Raw genomic sequence first — 15,171 nt, 5'->3', positions numbered from 1 at the left:
GTCAAGCATGTATGCAAGGGAGTGATTATAATGATGTTATGGAAGGAATATAAATTGAATGAAGAGGGCAATGAGATCATAAGAGGAGTGGTTGGAATTGAGACTAAAGAGAGTTACAGTTATTGGTAATGATAAGCTCAACATGTACAAGATGAAACTATGATCCTCTTCCAATGTTTTCTATCTCAGTAAATTAAATCACCAAGCTTTTTTTCATCACATGCAATATGTCACTACATCTCTTGTCCATTTGACCCTTTATAGGACTCCCAAAGCCATCTGCTTCTCTCTTCTCACCTGCTACTCCACTAATCCAAGCTACCATCATTCCTTGTTTGGACAGTTGTGACAGCCTTTTGACTGGCCTCCCACATCTGCTCTGACCCCATCCAGTCTTCACTATAGCCAGAGTGATCTTTTCAAAAGAAATAATTAATAATGTCCCCATTTATTAAATTTAACTGGCTTCTATAGCTCTTAGGATAAAGACCAGAACTCCTAACACAGCTTACAAGGCACCTACTCTGTTTAGCCCCTGCCAGTTTCTCCAGCCTTGCCTTGAACTACTTCCCCTTGCTCTCTGTTCTCTAAGACACGCTGGCTTTTTTTTGAATCTTCAAGTGTGCCATACTTCCTCTGATAACAATGGCTTCGCCTATTGCCTTTGTGAAAATCACCCATTTCCTCCCTTCCATCTATCTGTTTAATGCCTTCGTGTCCTTCAGATCTCAACCTAAGTGTCCTTTCCTCAAGAAAACTTCTCTGACTCCACAGCATAAGTTGGGATCCCTTGTCATATTCTCTCTCAATTTCATTTTTCCTTTAGTATGCTGTACATGGATCATGAACTCCAGAATAGCAGCTACTGTATCTGTTTTTATTCATCACTGTGTCCCTAGTGCCTAAGACAGTCCTGGCATATATTTAGTAGTCATAAATATTTTTTCATAAATAAATGATGGTATCATTTGCATGTGTATGTCTAATGCTTTCTTTCCTCAGAAGCATCTTGCTATATCTTAAGCCAACCATCTCACTTACTTTATCTCATGTGTTCCAAGACCTGTTTTACTCAAGTCAGTAACTATTTATTTAGTACGTACCATGTGCCATGCATAGGGGATTCAGAAATTAATAGGCATAATTTTAATCTTTAATTTGTGTATAATCCAATATGGCAAACAGATATGTATATACAAATCTACAATCAATTCATCCGATGCTTATTAAGTGCCAAGATTTCTAGGCCCTAGAAATATAGCAATGAACCATCCCTTGTGGAGTTTATATTCTGGTGAAAGAGTTCTATACATTATTCTGGAGGTATGAAGCACGACTGAGGAAGAAGCAAGTAATTCTTCTAGGGAGTAGGGACCCTACAGGAAGCCAGCATAGGAGCAATGAGCAGATACTCACCACGCAGAATTTAGGGATGAGAGTTTGAAGGCCTTTGATACCTCACCAGAGTTTTTATTTTATCCTGAGGCTACTGAAGCATGTTTAAGCATTAGAGTGCCATGATTAGTTAGGCATTATAGGAAGACAATATTGGTAACATGAAGAATGGATTATAGTTATCACAATCAAGACTGTCATCTTGAAAATGATTCCAAGGTCTGAGGAAGAAATGATCAAGATCCAGAATAGGATAATGACAGCAAGAAAAGAAAGCAAAGGATAGGTTTGAGGGTCAGAATTAACCTTTTGAATCTGATGCTAAAAAAAGAAGAAAACTTAAAGATGAGAAGGTTTTTAATTTGAACGGGAAGATGACCTATGGAAGATAGTGCTACACTTCCATCAAAACCATTTCTTACTTCTGAACACACTGCCAGATTGCATATCCCATCCTTGCTTGCAGTTAGGTGTAGCAAAGTGACTAAATTATAGTAAAAGGAAAGTGAGTGGAAATGATGAGTACTACTTCCAGTCTTGATCAATAAAAATCTCCCCAGTCAATCATCCATTCTCTTCCCCTTCAGCTCGATGTCAGCTCATGGTGCGATGAGAGAAGTGCTTCTGTTACCCTGGTCCCTTGAAAGCAGAATCCCTACCCCCTTCTCATTGACTGCTCTTTACATTAGTAAGAAATGACCATCTTCTGTGTTAAGCCACTAAGTTTGGGGCACTTACCCAGCAGCTAGGGATTAACTTAACCCTACAATGGTGATGCTGTTTACTGAGACAGAGATTCAGAACAGAAGCTGATGTAGATAAAGATAAAGAATTCAATTTAAGCCTTGTTTAGTTTGAGATTCTTTTGACACATCCAAGCAGTTGTAAATAGTGGTCCAAAGATTTGTAGAGATCTAGAAGCACAGATTTGGAAGTTATTGGAGTATAAGTCACTAAAGCCCTGTTCCTGATTGATATAACATGGAGAGAGGGTATAGAGGAAGAACAGATGGGAAGTATCAACATTAAAGGAAAGAAAGAAAAAAGAAGGGTGAGAAGGTGAAAGAATACTTTCTTAAAATTTTTCATGATTAGTATTTTATACAATAAAACTAAAAGAGTTGGTCTTAGAATTCTCTTTCTACGGACTACTTACCATTGTTAAACAGATAGTTATATTACTGTCTTCTCTGCTATGATAACTTTGAATTCAATGAACTCATTAATGCTTTGCTTACCACACTGAAAGCTCTAAAATTCAGTAAAACCATCCTTACCACCTTAGATGCCGAAATCAATCTAAACATTGCACAAAGTTTTGAAATCTACTTTTCACATGCATTATTCATTTTATGCCCCTAATAAATCCATACGGTTGGTGAATATAGCTGGGACTCTGGACATCTTGACAAACTATCAAAAGGGATCATTACCTTACTATGGGGACCACAGAGCATATCCCCTTCTCACTGATTGGTCTTTACATTAGTAAGAAATGATCATCTAATATGTTAAGCCACTAAGTTTTGGGGATTCCACAAGGCAGGAGAACTGTCTACCAAGGATATTTGCAAGAAAAATATACTCATTTAAAAATGCTGCTTGAGCCCTAAACCACTTGTCATCTGGTGCTGCTCAATTCATGAATCGCTGAATGCTCAAATAAACTGTAAAATTTTAATGTGAAAAAAAATTAAAAATAAATAAATTAATTAATTAAAATACTGATTTAGTCCCAGAGGTTATCCACTCATCAAGTCCCTGTGGTTTGTAAGTCTCACAAGTCTTTTTAACGTGACATCAAGAGACCTCTCACTTCCAGACTAACAATCTGAGTAACTATAAATGATCTCCTAAACAGAGCAAGCAAATGATAAAGAGTGCATCCTGGACAACAAAAACACTATTCATTTGGTAGCTGAACCATCCTTTGCCGCAACTGCTTTGAGCAGGTTGGAATATATTCTAAATAACTAACCCCTCACATAGGCATATTGTTATGCAATTACATGCCTAAAGAAAGTAGCTATTTTGAAATCTTCCTGATCTAAATTGTTTTCTAAAAGAATCATGAGTCAAATAAAAACCAACATTCAGGGACAAGGTTGTACTAGAGCATGTTAAATTTATTATTAAAAGAGATATATGCTATAAAAACCTATCAGATGTGTCAGTGAATGGAGGCTTGTCCTCTTCCAGCCAGGACATCGACGCCCAGCTGATGGGGCTGCAGGTGGACTTTTGGAAGGCAGCACAGCCCCCAGACAGGAGAGGGATGCCAAGAAGAAGGACTGGCCCACCACCAAAAACACACTCAAGTGCACTTTCCAGTCCCTGCAGTTCAGCAGACTGCCCAGCAGCTGCGAGGCCATGACCACACACACCATGTCCATGACCATGGACACCAAGGAGAACAAGAAGGTGATATTTTTGTCCAAGAAGACCAAGGACAAGGAGGTGGAGTCCAAAAGCCAGTGCCTCAAGGGCATTAGCCACCTGATCTGCACAGACAAGCACCAGTAGCATGTGGTGAGTGTCCCCATCCACTGCATGGAGTGCAGTTACATCAAGTTCTTCCAGCTGGAGGCCCAGTGGTCTTCCCACGTGAAGCACTTCCCCATCTGCATCTTAGCCACCTGATCTGCACAGACAAGCACCAGTAGCATGTGGTGAGTGTCCCCATCCACTGCGTGGAGTGCAGTTACATCAAGTTCTTCCAGCTGGAGGCCCAGTGGTCTTCCCACGTGAAGCACTTCCCCATCTGCATCTTTGGATATTCGAAGGCCACCTTCTAGCCCCACCCACCAAAGGGCCAGAGGAGGACAGTGGAGGGGCCCAGGTCCTGCCCTGAGGGGCCAACTGCGTTTCTGTCTGTCAACATTTCAGTTCACTACAGAGATAGACTTTTTAAAACACAAAGATAAAACAGTCTTAAGTATAAATACGCTCACAACCTGGTAACTAACGGGACAGCTTCCAGATGGGAGCCGAGTAACTGCTCTGCTTATTAACCAGAACATTCGGGCCAGGGAGTGAGCTTGAGAATCATGGAAGGTGTGTCTGGCTCAAAAGCCACCTGGAGCCGCATGAGCAGGAAGGGTTCTCACCTCGTGTCCTGTCCTTCCTGGAAGCCAGGAGTCTGCCTTCTCAGGGCATCCAGGTCAGGCACAGCCTTGGAGTGTGGTGGTCAGAGGCTGAGGGTCACCAGCCCACTCAGCTTCCTGTTGGGGGACATCCTGAGTTGACCTCAGAGGCTGATCAGCCCTGGACCCCAGGACATTGCCCCACCTGACAGACACCCCCAGGACTGCCCACTTGTGGCTCCCAATAAACTCTAGCCTCCTGGCTGGGATTTTAAAAAACAAAAACAAACAAACAAACAAACAAACCTCTGGGATGTAGCAAAAGCAGTGCTCAAAAGGAAATTAATAGCAGTAGATACCTACATTACAAGAAAAGAAAGATCCCAAATCAATAAACTAACTTCACATCTTGTATATGTCCGCTTTGGCTACCATACAAAATACCACAGACGGGGTGGCTTAAACAACCGGAATTTATTTTCTCACAGTTCTGCAGGCCAGAGCAAGATCAAGGTGCCATCAGGATTGGTTTCTGTTTAGGTCTCTCTTTCCGGCTTGCAGACAGCTGCCTTCTTGCTGTGTCCTCACATGGTCTTTCCTCTGTGCACGTGCACACAGAGCAAGAAAGCTCTTTGGTGTCTCCCCCTCTTCTTATAAGGACACCAATTCTATCCTATTAGCACCCCACCCTTATGACTTCATTTAACTGTAATTATTTCCCTCATGAACTTATTTTCAAACACAATCATATTGGAGATTAGGGCTTCAACATATGAATTTGAGGAGAAGGGGACACAATTCAATCCATAGCACACCATAAGGAATTAGGGGGGAAAAATCAAATTAAACCCAAAGCTAGAAGGAAGAAAATAATAAAAAATCAACAAGACTGACAAATTTTAGCTAGACTTAGAAATAGAGCAGATGCAAATAACTAAAATTAGAAATGAAAATGGAAACATCATTAAAGACCTCACAGAAATAAAAAGGATTATAAAAGAATACTATGAATAACTATACACCAACAAATTAGATAACCTAGACGAAATGGACAAATTCCTAGAAGCACAAAATTACCAAAACCAACTCCAGAAGAGACGGAAAATCTGAATAGACCTATAGAAGAGATTGAGTCAGTGATTTGAAAAATAAAACAAAGCAAAACAAAACCTCCCAACACAGAAAAGTCCAGTATCAGATGGCTTCATTGGTGAATTCTACCAAATATTTAAAGAAGAGTTAGCATCAATACTTCTCAAACTCTTCCAAAAAACAGAACAGGAGGAAACACTTCCAACTGATTCTATGAAGCTAATATTACCTCAATACCAAAGCCAGATAAAGACACCACAAGAAAAGAAAACTACAGATCAATGTCCCTTATGAATACAGATGTAAAAATTCTCTACAAAATATTAACATACTGAATCCAGCAGCATGTTAAAAGGATTGTATATCATGACCAAGTGGAATTTCTCCCAGGGAAATTTTTTTTGTATTAGTTTTTCGTTTGTTTGTTTTTTAATGGAAAATAACAAGTAAAAATGTTAGATGGCGCGACCACTGTAGAAAATAGTTTGGTGGCTCCTCAAAATGTAAAACGTAGATTTACTGTAAGACCAAGCAATTTCATTTCTTTCAGTCTCAAAAGAATAGAAAACAGGTACTCAAACAAGTATACACACACTCATGTTCATAACAAGTATTATTCACAATAGCCAAAAGGTGGGAACAGCCCAAAGTCCACCAACAGAAGAATGGGTAAACAAATCGTAGTATTACCTTACAATGGATTATTATTCAGACATAAAAAGAAATGAAATACTGATACATGTTACATGTGAACCTTGAAGGCAAAGAAGCCAGATACAAAAGGTTACATATTGTTTGATTGCATTTACAGGAAATATACAGAATAGGAAAATCCATACATACAGAAAACAAACCACTAGCTACTAGGGGAAGGGAGGAAAGAGAAATGGGGTACGACTGTTTAATTGGTACAGGTTTTCTTTGGGAGGGGGTGATGAAAATGCACAAGATTGTGAAACGCCACTGAATTGTTCCCTTTAAAATTTTTATTCTTATTTGATGGAATTTTATCTCAATTTTTAAAAATTATGCACAAAAAAAAAAAAAGAGAGAAATTCTTTAAATAATACCTCCTGTGTAAATTATTAGCTTCTAGGAGAATTATTCAAATGTTAAACATCTGAAGTTTTAGAAGTTTCCTTCAGGAAGACTTTGAAATAAAGTAATAATGCTACTTAACATTTTTGAGCCCTTCTTATGTATCAGGCATTGTGTTAAAAGTTTTATACGTTATCTCCTTTATACTTAATAATAGCCATCATTGCCTTTAATTTAAAGAAGAAAAACTAAGGTATGGAGAAAATTGCTCAAAGTTACATAGACAGGATCTGAGTGAAACTCAGATGAGCATTTAGCTATTAACTATGCTTTCGTTTACAAACAGGACTAAAGAAACATTTATTCAAAAAGGGTTTATTGAGTGCCTGTTGAATACTGTTTATCAGTGTAACAAAACTGGTAACATTAATGGTACAAAAGATTTTTGAAGTATATCTGGATAAATATTTTTAATAGTTAGATATATGCCTCAAACTGTATCAAAATAAATATATTAGACATCAAAACTATAATGTCACAGATACTATTACTTAGGATAAGGGTAAAGTAGGTAAGTAAGCTTAAAAACTGAAGTTTATTTAAAGAAAATATTAAATATAATAATAGCTAACATTCATCAAACATTTACTATTTGCTAGGCACTGTTCTAAAGACTTTAAATATATTAATTCAATTACTCATTATTTAATCAATTATTAAAGAAGTACTTTCATGTCAAAAATTATGAAGGTGCTATTCATATGACTGAAGTGTGAAAAACACTCATGTAATTGAAAGAAATAGCTTTTGAAGTCAGACAGGCCAGAAGTTAATTCTAGGCTCTACCACTTAATAACTGTGATATAGGCCAGGAAACTAAGGACAGTTGACTGTTATAATTTGTGTATTCCATATTGGTGAAAGGTTTAGGCTAGAAAATTGTTCACATTTCAACTCATGATAAACACAAAGAAACAAGCTATCAGAAATAGCAAACAATAGATTCATACTCCCAAAGATTTAGAATTACCAGGCACAAAATATAAAACAACTATATGTGAAAAGTCTAACACAATGAAAAAATATAATAAAAAATGAGCAAGAAACATATTATTAAAATGACCAGAACTTATTTTTAAAATAATTAAATAAACTTCTAGAAATGAAAATATAATGTTGAAATTAAGAATTCAATGAATAGATTAAACAGAAAATTTAAAGCAACTGAGAAGAAAATTAGTAAAATGGAAGATAGCACAAATAATTTACTCAAAGCAGCAGAGAGACAAGGATCTGGTAATTATGGGAGGTTAAGAGAAAAGGTGGCTGTAATATAAAGCTCTAAAATACTGGTAACATGAGTCCCAGCAGAAGAAAATAGAAAAAAGGAAAGAAAGAGAAGCAATATTTGAAGATAAAATGCCTGGGAAATTTCAAAACCAAAATCATGAGTCCACAGATACTGGGAGCCCAAATGTACTAAGCAAGCTAAATAGAAATAAATCCTCACCTACTTTGTAGTGAAACCCCAGCCCCAAAGTCAAAGAAAGTACCTTAAAAGTAGCCAGAGGGGTAAGACAATTAGACTCATAGGAGTTCCACAAGCTAATTTTAAAATGTATATAGAAGAGCAAAGATCCAAGAATAGCCAAGACACTCCTTAAGGAGACAAATAAGACAGAAGAGGACCTGTCATACCAGAAACAAAAACTTACTATAAAGCTCTGTAAATTAAGACATCTTGGTATTTGTGGGAAATACAGGCGAGTAGATAAGTAGGACAGAATAGAAAACTCAGAATCAGACTCACACATACATGGAAACTTGACATATAAGAACAATGGCATAGTGAATCAAGAGAGACTATTTAATAAATATTGATGGAACAAATCATCAGTCATAAAAAAAAAATAATTGCATTCCTATCTCTATCTCACAAAATTTAATTCCAAATGGAGTAAAGACTTAAAATGAAAAGGCAAAACTTTTTTTTTTCTTTGCAGCTGGCCAGTATGGGAATCTGAACCCTTGACCTTGGTGCCATAACACTCAAAACCTTAAAACAGAAAAAAATATACAGGAGAATATTTTTCTGATTTGGGGGCTGGGAGAGATTTTTTCAGGTTTTTTGTTTTGTTTTTAAAGACATTTTAAAATGTTAAACACAAAAGAGAAGATGGATGACTTCTGCTCATCAACAGACACAAAGAAATTTAGAAGGCAGACTGCAACCTTGGAGAATATGCATTCAATCCACACATCCCTGGAAAAAAGGCACACGTCCAGTATATAAAGAACCCTTGCAAATTGATAGGAAAGAAAACTACCTCCCAAATCAGGCAAAATGCATGATCAGTTTGATTAGAAAATATATTATTAATACAAAGTAGTCTTCACAGTAAAATGCTAAGTAAATAAAGTTAAAGCCAGAATCAAAACTTACCATATCCATGTATATGGCAAATGAAAACTTTTTGGTAGAAAGTATTAGTTCGCATCTCTAAAAAGTCAAAAATTATGTTCTTTAAAGTAAATTTTATTACTCATCAAGAAATGTTGAGTCTCTTATTCCCGGAACTACTCATCAATATCCCCTTTTGAAATTTTCTTTCTTTTTTTTTTTTAATTGTAACAGAGTTGATTGTACATATCTGTGGGGTGCAGAGTTGAATATCAATACCTGTGTGCAATACGTGATGTTCAAATCAGGATAATTCGTATATTCAACAGTATACAATGTAATCGTTCTTCGTGGCTCTTTCTACCCTCAGTTCCACCTTGGGTATTTCAGGCATGCGATGGTCCACAGGGTCAACTTTTGCGTGCCTCAAATTTTGACACAGAAGAGCAAAGACCTTGAGTCCCAGAAGCCTGAAAGTGGTCCTTGGTAGAGTTTGTCTACTCAGTAAGACAACCTGCAGAGCTGATCATCACTTAAATTGCTGATTGCAGACACACACACAACTGAAAACTTCTTTACCTAGCATAACACACGGATGGAAAAAAAATTCGAGGCTGACTGGGCGGAAAGGAGGTGGACCAGAGTCTCATGACAGCAAAGCAGTGCTCACAGCCAGCGCCTGAATTAGACCCAATGGCATACGCTCCTCTCACATAAACATGGAGGGCATTCATCTAAACATGGTCCTTTCCTACCTACCGACCCCGCCCCCACCCGAGGTTTAAGTTCATCTCCAGACACCTGGCACTCAGGAAGCATTCTTCCTCCCATCGTTCCACCGGCTTTGTAGCCAGAGTAAGTTTGTATACTCTCAGAGCTGCCGTTTTGTCTTCAGGGGAAAAAAAAAGAACAAAACGAAACAGTATCGACTTCGCATAATCGGAACTCTCCATGAGGTGATTGATATAAGGCGCCAGGCACATCCGGGGCGCTCCGTAAGTGACAGCTGCCCCTTGTGCTTTCCGTCCAGTCACTGGCGCGGCATCCCGTCCCGGTGGGAGCCCCCAGGGTATCTACTCTGGGGGCACGGAGGGCTTTATTAGACTTGCAGGTGGGGGTCCTTGGGCAAAACAGGTACCGAACCAGGGCTATGGAACGCACTGCACAAACATCACGGCTATAAAGCACCCGAGAGAATAACGAGGGAAACCACAGCCCGCCGCTCCGCGAAGCTGCCAGGCCAGCCGCTTTCCCTTTAAGGACGTGCGGCCCCGCCCCGCGGAGGGAGCCTCCGGAAGTGTTCGCGTGCGCCATGACGTCAGATTCCTCCACGAGCGCGGCCCTCGCTCCTTGGGCTTCGCCTTCGACTCCTCGGGTTTGTTTCTCTCGCTCCACTCGCCGGCTTCAGCCCCGTCAGCTCCCGCTCCCCTGGCCAGTAGTCCCGGCGCCCCTGCCCACCGGTGCCTAGGCCCGGTCTGGCTCGCGGAGCAGCAGTGCACCGCCGCCGGGGCGCCCGCGAGCCGCCACGCACTTCCGGCGGCGCTGCGGCGGGATGGACGCACTGGCCATCCTGGTGCAGGACCTCCTGTGCCCTGCGCAGGGAGGACAACGAGCTCATGGGCCAGGTGCAGCGGCTGCTGTGCGAGAAAGCCAAACTGCTGGCCCAGGTGCGTCCGCCGGCCGGCCCGGTGGCTTTTCCCGAAGCGTTTAACGGCGACTCCGCCCGGCTTCCCGACTTTTTGATCCAAGCGGCTTCGTACATGAACTTCTTCCAGGCCAGGTTCTCGAACGACACACTAAAGGTGGCATTTCTAATCAGCCGCCTCACTGGAGCGGCAGAGCAGTGGGTGATCCCCGGCGCCCGCGATCCGCCACGCACTTCCGGCGGCGCTGCGGCGGGATGGACGCACTGGCCATCCTGGTGCAGGACCTCCTGTGCCCTGCGCAGGGAGGACAACGAGCTCATGGGCCAGGTGCAGCGGCTGCTGTGCGAGAAAGCCAAACTGCTGGCCCAGGTGCGTCCGCCGGCCGGCCCGGTGGCTTTTCCCGAAGCGTTTAACGGCGACTCCGCCCGGCTTCCCGACTTTTTGATCCAAGCGGCTTCGTACATGAACTTCTTCCAGGCCAGGTTCTCGAACGACACACTAAAGGTGGCATTTCTAATCAGCCGCCTCACTGGAGCGGCAGAGCAGTGGGTGATCCCCTACATCGAGAGGGAGAGCCCCCTCCTGGCTCAGTACGAGGGCTTCGTGGACGCGCTGAAGCGGGCCTTCGGCAGGACTGGCTACAAAAAACAGCTGGGCCGGGGTGCCCCGTGCCGGGGGACAGCTGCGCCCCGGTCCCGAGCAAGCCACTCCTCAAACCCGGTCTGGTACTGCGTGGCTTTGTTACACAAGTAGCCCTCCAGTTGCAAGCTGCTGGATTCCGACCCTTGCTCGGAAGCTTGGTCGCCCCCTGTTCTCGCCAACCTGTGTCTTTGCACTGCACAGCAACCCAGCTACTGCCCCGGAACCGGTTAGAAACTGAGTCGACCTCCCATAATCACGCCGCTGTCACTGCCATGTGTGAAGACTGCTTCTGACTGCCTTTGGAAATCAGGACCAACGTACGAAGGACCTGAGTTTCTCACACCCTTGGACACTGATTTGTATAGCTCAGGACAGGAGACAGCTTCCAGGGTTAGAGAGTCTGGCAGCCAAATTTTACATTTTTCCCCGTGGACTTACTTAATTTTTCACATTTCATTTCTGTTCTGAAATCACAGCAGTCTCACAGATTGCACCTTTTCGTCAGAGACATCCAGGCACTGGACACTACCTGGAAAAAGTATTTACTTGTAAAATTTCAATATATATCTTACATTACTATATGCCTAGTGCTGACTGTACTTGGTGTTACATTTTATCCTATTTATCTGCTTCTTATGTCTTCAAGAACACCATTATGTTCTCAGAAAAAATTCGAATTGCATATTTTGATGTCTGGTAAAATACTTTGTAAAGAATCATATTTGATTCTTGTTTTAAGGTCTTTTTTACTTTTCACCCGACGGTTTATATATGTTAAAAATATATGCAGCTTAGAAGACAGTGACTGAACAGTTACGATGTTCACTATTGAAAATGGTATTTGGAGTTGCATGTAACTCCTGGCAGAAAATAATAATAATGGCGATGGTACAGTCTTTGAGCTGTATCCACTTGGTTTTATTCCTTTATACTAAATGAGATAATATAAACTCCCTCACTTCGGGTAAATCACTTTACATTTTTAGGCCACAGTTTCCTATAATTAAAGACATTACTTTGTCATCAAAGTTTGGTTCAAAATTCTGTAATTCTATTACTGGGCCAAAGAAGGTGAGAAAAAGGAGGATCTGCACCCTCTCTTAAGCAAAGGGTTTCTTTAAACCCTCTAGGGAGGAAATCCATGCCTTTCCTAAAATATTCACAGGCTTGTCATTCTGGTGGCCAGTATAGTGTCAGTGAAATATATTCTTGAATTCCTAGTTAAGAATCTTCATTTTAAGATAAACTGATCACTGCCTCTTTCATGTACAATTTATATACCTGAAGACCATAGGAAAAAAACAGTAATTATGTTTTTGCAAGATAGGCTTAGAAACAGGTAATAGCAATTATTTTATTGCCAGTTAGTATTACAAAAGTTCCTAAGGAGGCTGGGTACCTCAACATGACCTCCTGTGTACCATGCTTTTGCAGCACATATGTTCTAATACACTGGATCTTGGTCTTAGTCACTGATAAATTTCGAAGTGTTTTTCCCACAGTGAAACAAAACTACAGGATACCAGCACAAAATAAAATTTCAAAAACCTCACAGGAGCACATATTTGATAGAATACAAAGACTTTCTAATGAAAGGTCAGCATCATTTAATAAGTCAAAAAGCATTAAAAAAATAATGTTCCTAAGTCAAAATATCTCATACTTAATTTTCTGTACAGCTATCTTTTTTGTTGTTGTTGAAGCTCATTTAGATTTTCACCAAAAGAAAAGAAAATACAGAGGTTTCCTTACAGACATAGTTATATGGATGGACAGGAGGAGGGAGAGAAGGTCACTTGTCAGTGACTTCCACATCACATTTTTACACCTCTGAAATCAGGTCTGTATAGATTTTGGTCAGTTCATGTTTTTTAGTCTTCTGCTGAATGGTCTTCTTCAGGAAATAGGTCTGTATCTGTTCCTTTATCAGACTCACCTGGAAGGCCAACACTTCCACCTGGGTCTTCTGCAGGCCTGGGTAATTTCCTCCTTTACTAGAGTAAGTTTCTCTTCTGCGTGGGCCTGTAATGCTTGCTGTCTCTGATGTTTCTTTTCAATTCTTAATGTACAGTCCTCAACACACTTCAGCCATTATTCATTCCTGTGTTAGCCTTTAATCGCCTCCTGCTTCTCAAATCTCTTGAGAAATTCAGAGCCAGGTTTTTTTCATGGAGTTCATATCTGTAGTAGGTTGATCTTTTTCTTTCAGAACCTTCTGGATTTCAGTTTTGGCAGACTACTGTTTCTGAACCTTCTCCATCACCTGGGGTACAATCCCTAAAAATCCATCCATGATTGTTCCCATCTTCAGTCATTTTTCTCATGGAGTTCCTCATACTTGCTTTTTAATTCCAGGTTCTTCATTTGTGTGGCTTTAACCTCTGCTTCTGGGTCCTCCTGGCTAAACTGCAACACACCCATAATAGGGCCAATGGACAGAGGGCAGGCCCATGGGCCTGAGGACATACATGTAGGGTAGGTCCCATCACATGAACACTAAAGCAGTCTCTTTAGTGGATTGCCTGTGATTTAGTGGATTAATGCTTACTCAGTTTAAAAAAAAAAAAAACACTTTTCTTTCTCTTCTACTTTTGTGGAGAAGTTTTCTGAGTTGGAAAGAGATTTTGTTTTTAATTATATTTCCCCCACATTGGTCAGAGCCCCACTCTGAGAACCACTGTACACTTAGAACCTAAACACAGAACCTTAAATTTCTTTTTAGAATTTTATCTCATTGGTTTCAGCCCATCCTTATCGCTTGTTGAAGTCTTTCTGACTCTGCATTTTTGAAATTTGATTCTATCATTCTCCCCATTTTATATCATCTGTAAATCTGATGCATTTGTTTTCTGTTTCCCAAATCATTAGTAAGTTCTGTTTTCCAAATCGTTGGCAAGGCAGGGAAGGTTGCTGTAACATGTAATGTTTACATTAGTAGTCATTGGACAAGTCTATGTCATGTAATGTGCTAGGTACTAGGGATACAACAATGACCAAGACAATTCTGACTCTAAAGTATCTTACAACTGGAATGGCAAAGAAACAGGCCATTAAAATGCAGGACAGAAGTACACAGGTAGGAGGAATATCCTGTGGTAACACAAAGAGCACACTTAACTTCTAGGCCTTGGGGGTCAAAAGTGGCTTCTTACGCAAGTTGCCAAAGCTGATATCCAAAGCATGAATAGGAATGAAGTGAAAGGGGAGAAAAGTCCTGGTCCTGGCAAAGGAATAGTATTTGCAAAAGTCCAGACGTATGAGGATATATGTTTAGGGAACTGCAAATAACTCAGTATATATATCTGGAGCAGAGGGATGGGAACGATTAGAGATGCTGTTAGAGAGTAGGCAGAGCAGATTGCTATGCGCAGGTACAATTTCAATCACCTACAAATCTAATTAGTCCATTATTTGGGTCATTTTATTTATTCTATGTGTATACCTTACGACTTGATCAAATTACTTAAAATCGAGATTAAACTAGTCATCTGTCCAATCTCCTATGCCAGTAATTCTACAGAAAAATGAGGTTAGCTTGATAGTCGTGTTTATAAGTAAGTTTATACTATTCTCTGATAATCAACTCTCATCAAAATTCTCACAAATTATCCACATAATAATCCATTCTAACAAATATGTAAGTTTGTATAAACCATGTTGGTTTGAGTGTTTAAGGAATCTCTTTGATTTCTGGCATATTTCCATGGGTTTGGTTTTTGTTTTGCTTTATTTTTGTTGTTTTGTTTGTAATTTATGTTACACTACTAAAAGTTTCTGTCAATGCCCTGGAATGAATTCCTTTTTGGCTGGAGATAGAAATACATCATTTCCGGAAAGAAATGCTCCCTATCCTCTTCACTAATATTGGACTTAG

General features: G+C 40.3%; 2 protein-coding genes across 2 annotated transcripts in view; one reads left to right on the top strand and one right to left on the bottom strand.

The window, feature by feature from the left end:
- The window catches only part of LOC103593540 (chromosome unknown open reading frame, human C18orf42), an 80,583-nt gene extending 71,342 nt beyond the window's left edge, over positions 1–9,241 (bottom strand). The window contains exon 1 of the mRNA XM_008576543.1: positions 9,052–9,241. Coding sequence (XP_008574765.1) covers positions 9,052–9,106 — 55 coding nt within the window. The 5' untranslated portion in view covers positions 9,107–9,241. The remainder of the gene's footprint in view (positions 1–9,051) is intronic.
- A 1,384-nt stretch (positions 9,242–10,625) lies between these two features.
- On the top strand, positions 10,626–12,325 carry LOC103593541 (protein LDOC1L-like). The gene has a single exon (XM_008576545.1). It carries the CDS (start codon positions 10,626–10,628, stop codon positions 11,406–11,408), a length of 783 nt encoding a protein of 260 aa, XP_008574767.1. The 3' UTR covers positions 11,409–12,325.
- The last annotated feature ends 2,846 nt before the right edge of the window (positions 12,326–15,171 follow it).

This window comes from Galeopterus variegatus, unplaced genomic scaffold, assembly GCF_000696425.1.
Source record: "Galeopterus variegatus unplaced genomic scaffold, G_variegatus-3.0.2 Scaffold1364, whole genome shotgun sequence".
In the NCBI taxonomy this organism is placed as follows: Eukaryota; Metazoa; Chordata; class Mammalia; order Dermoptera; family Cynocephalidae; genus Galeopterus; species Galeopterus variegatus.
The sequence above is the reverse complement of the archived record's forward strand: the minus strand, read 5'-3'. Positions and strand labels throughout refer to the sequence as shown.

Bases quoted from the DNA above. Each gene is read 5' to 3' on its own strand.
- LOC103593541 (XM_008576545.1), top strand. From the start codon at position 10,626: ATGGGCCAGGTGCAGCGGCTGCTGTGCGAGAAAGCCAAACTGCTGGCC.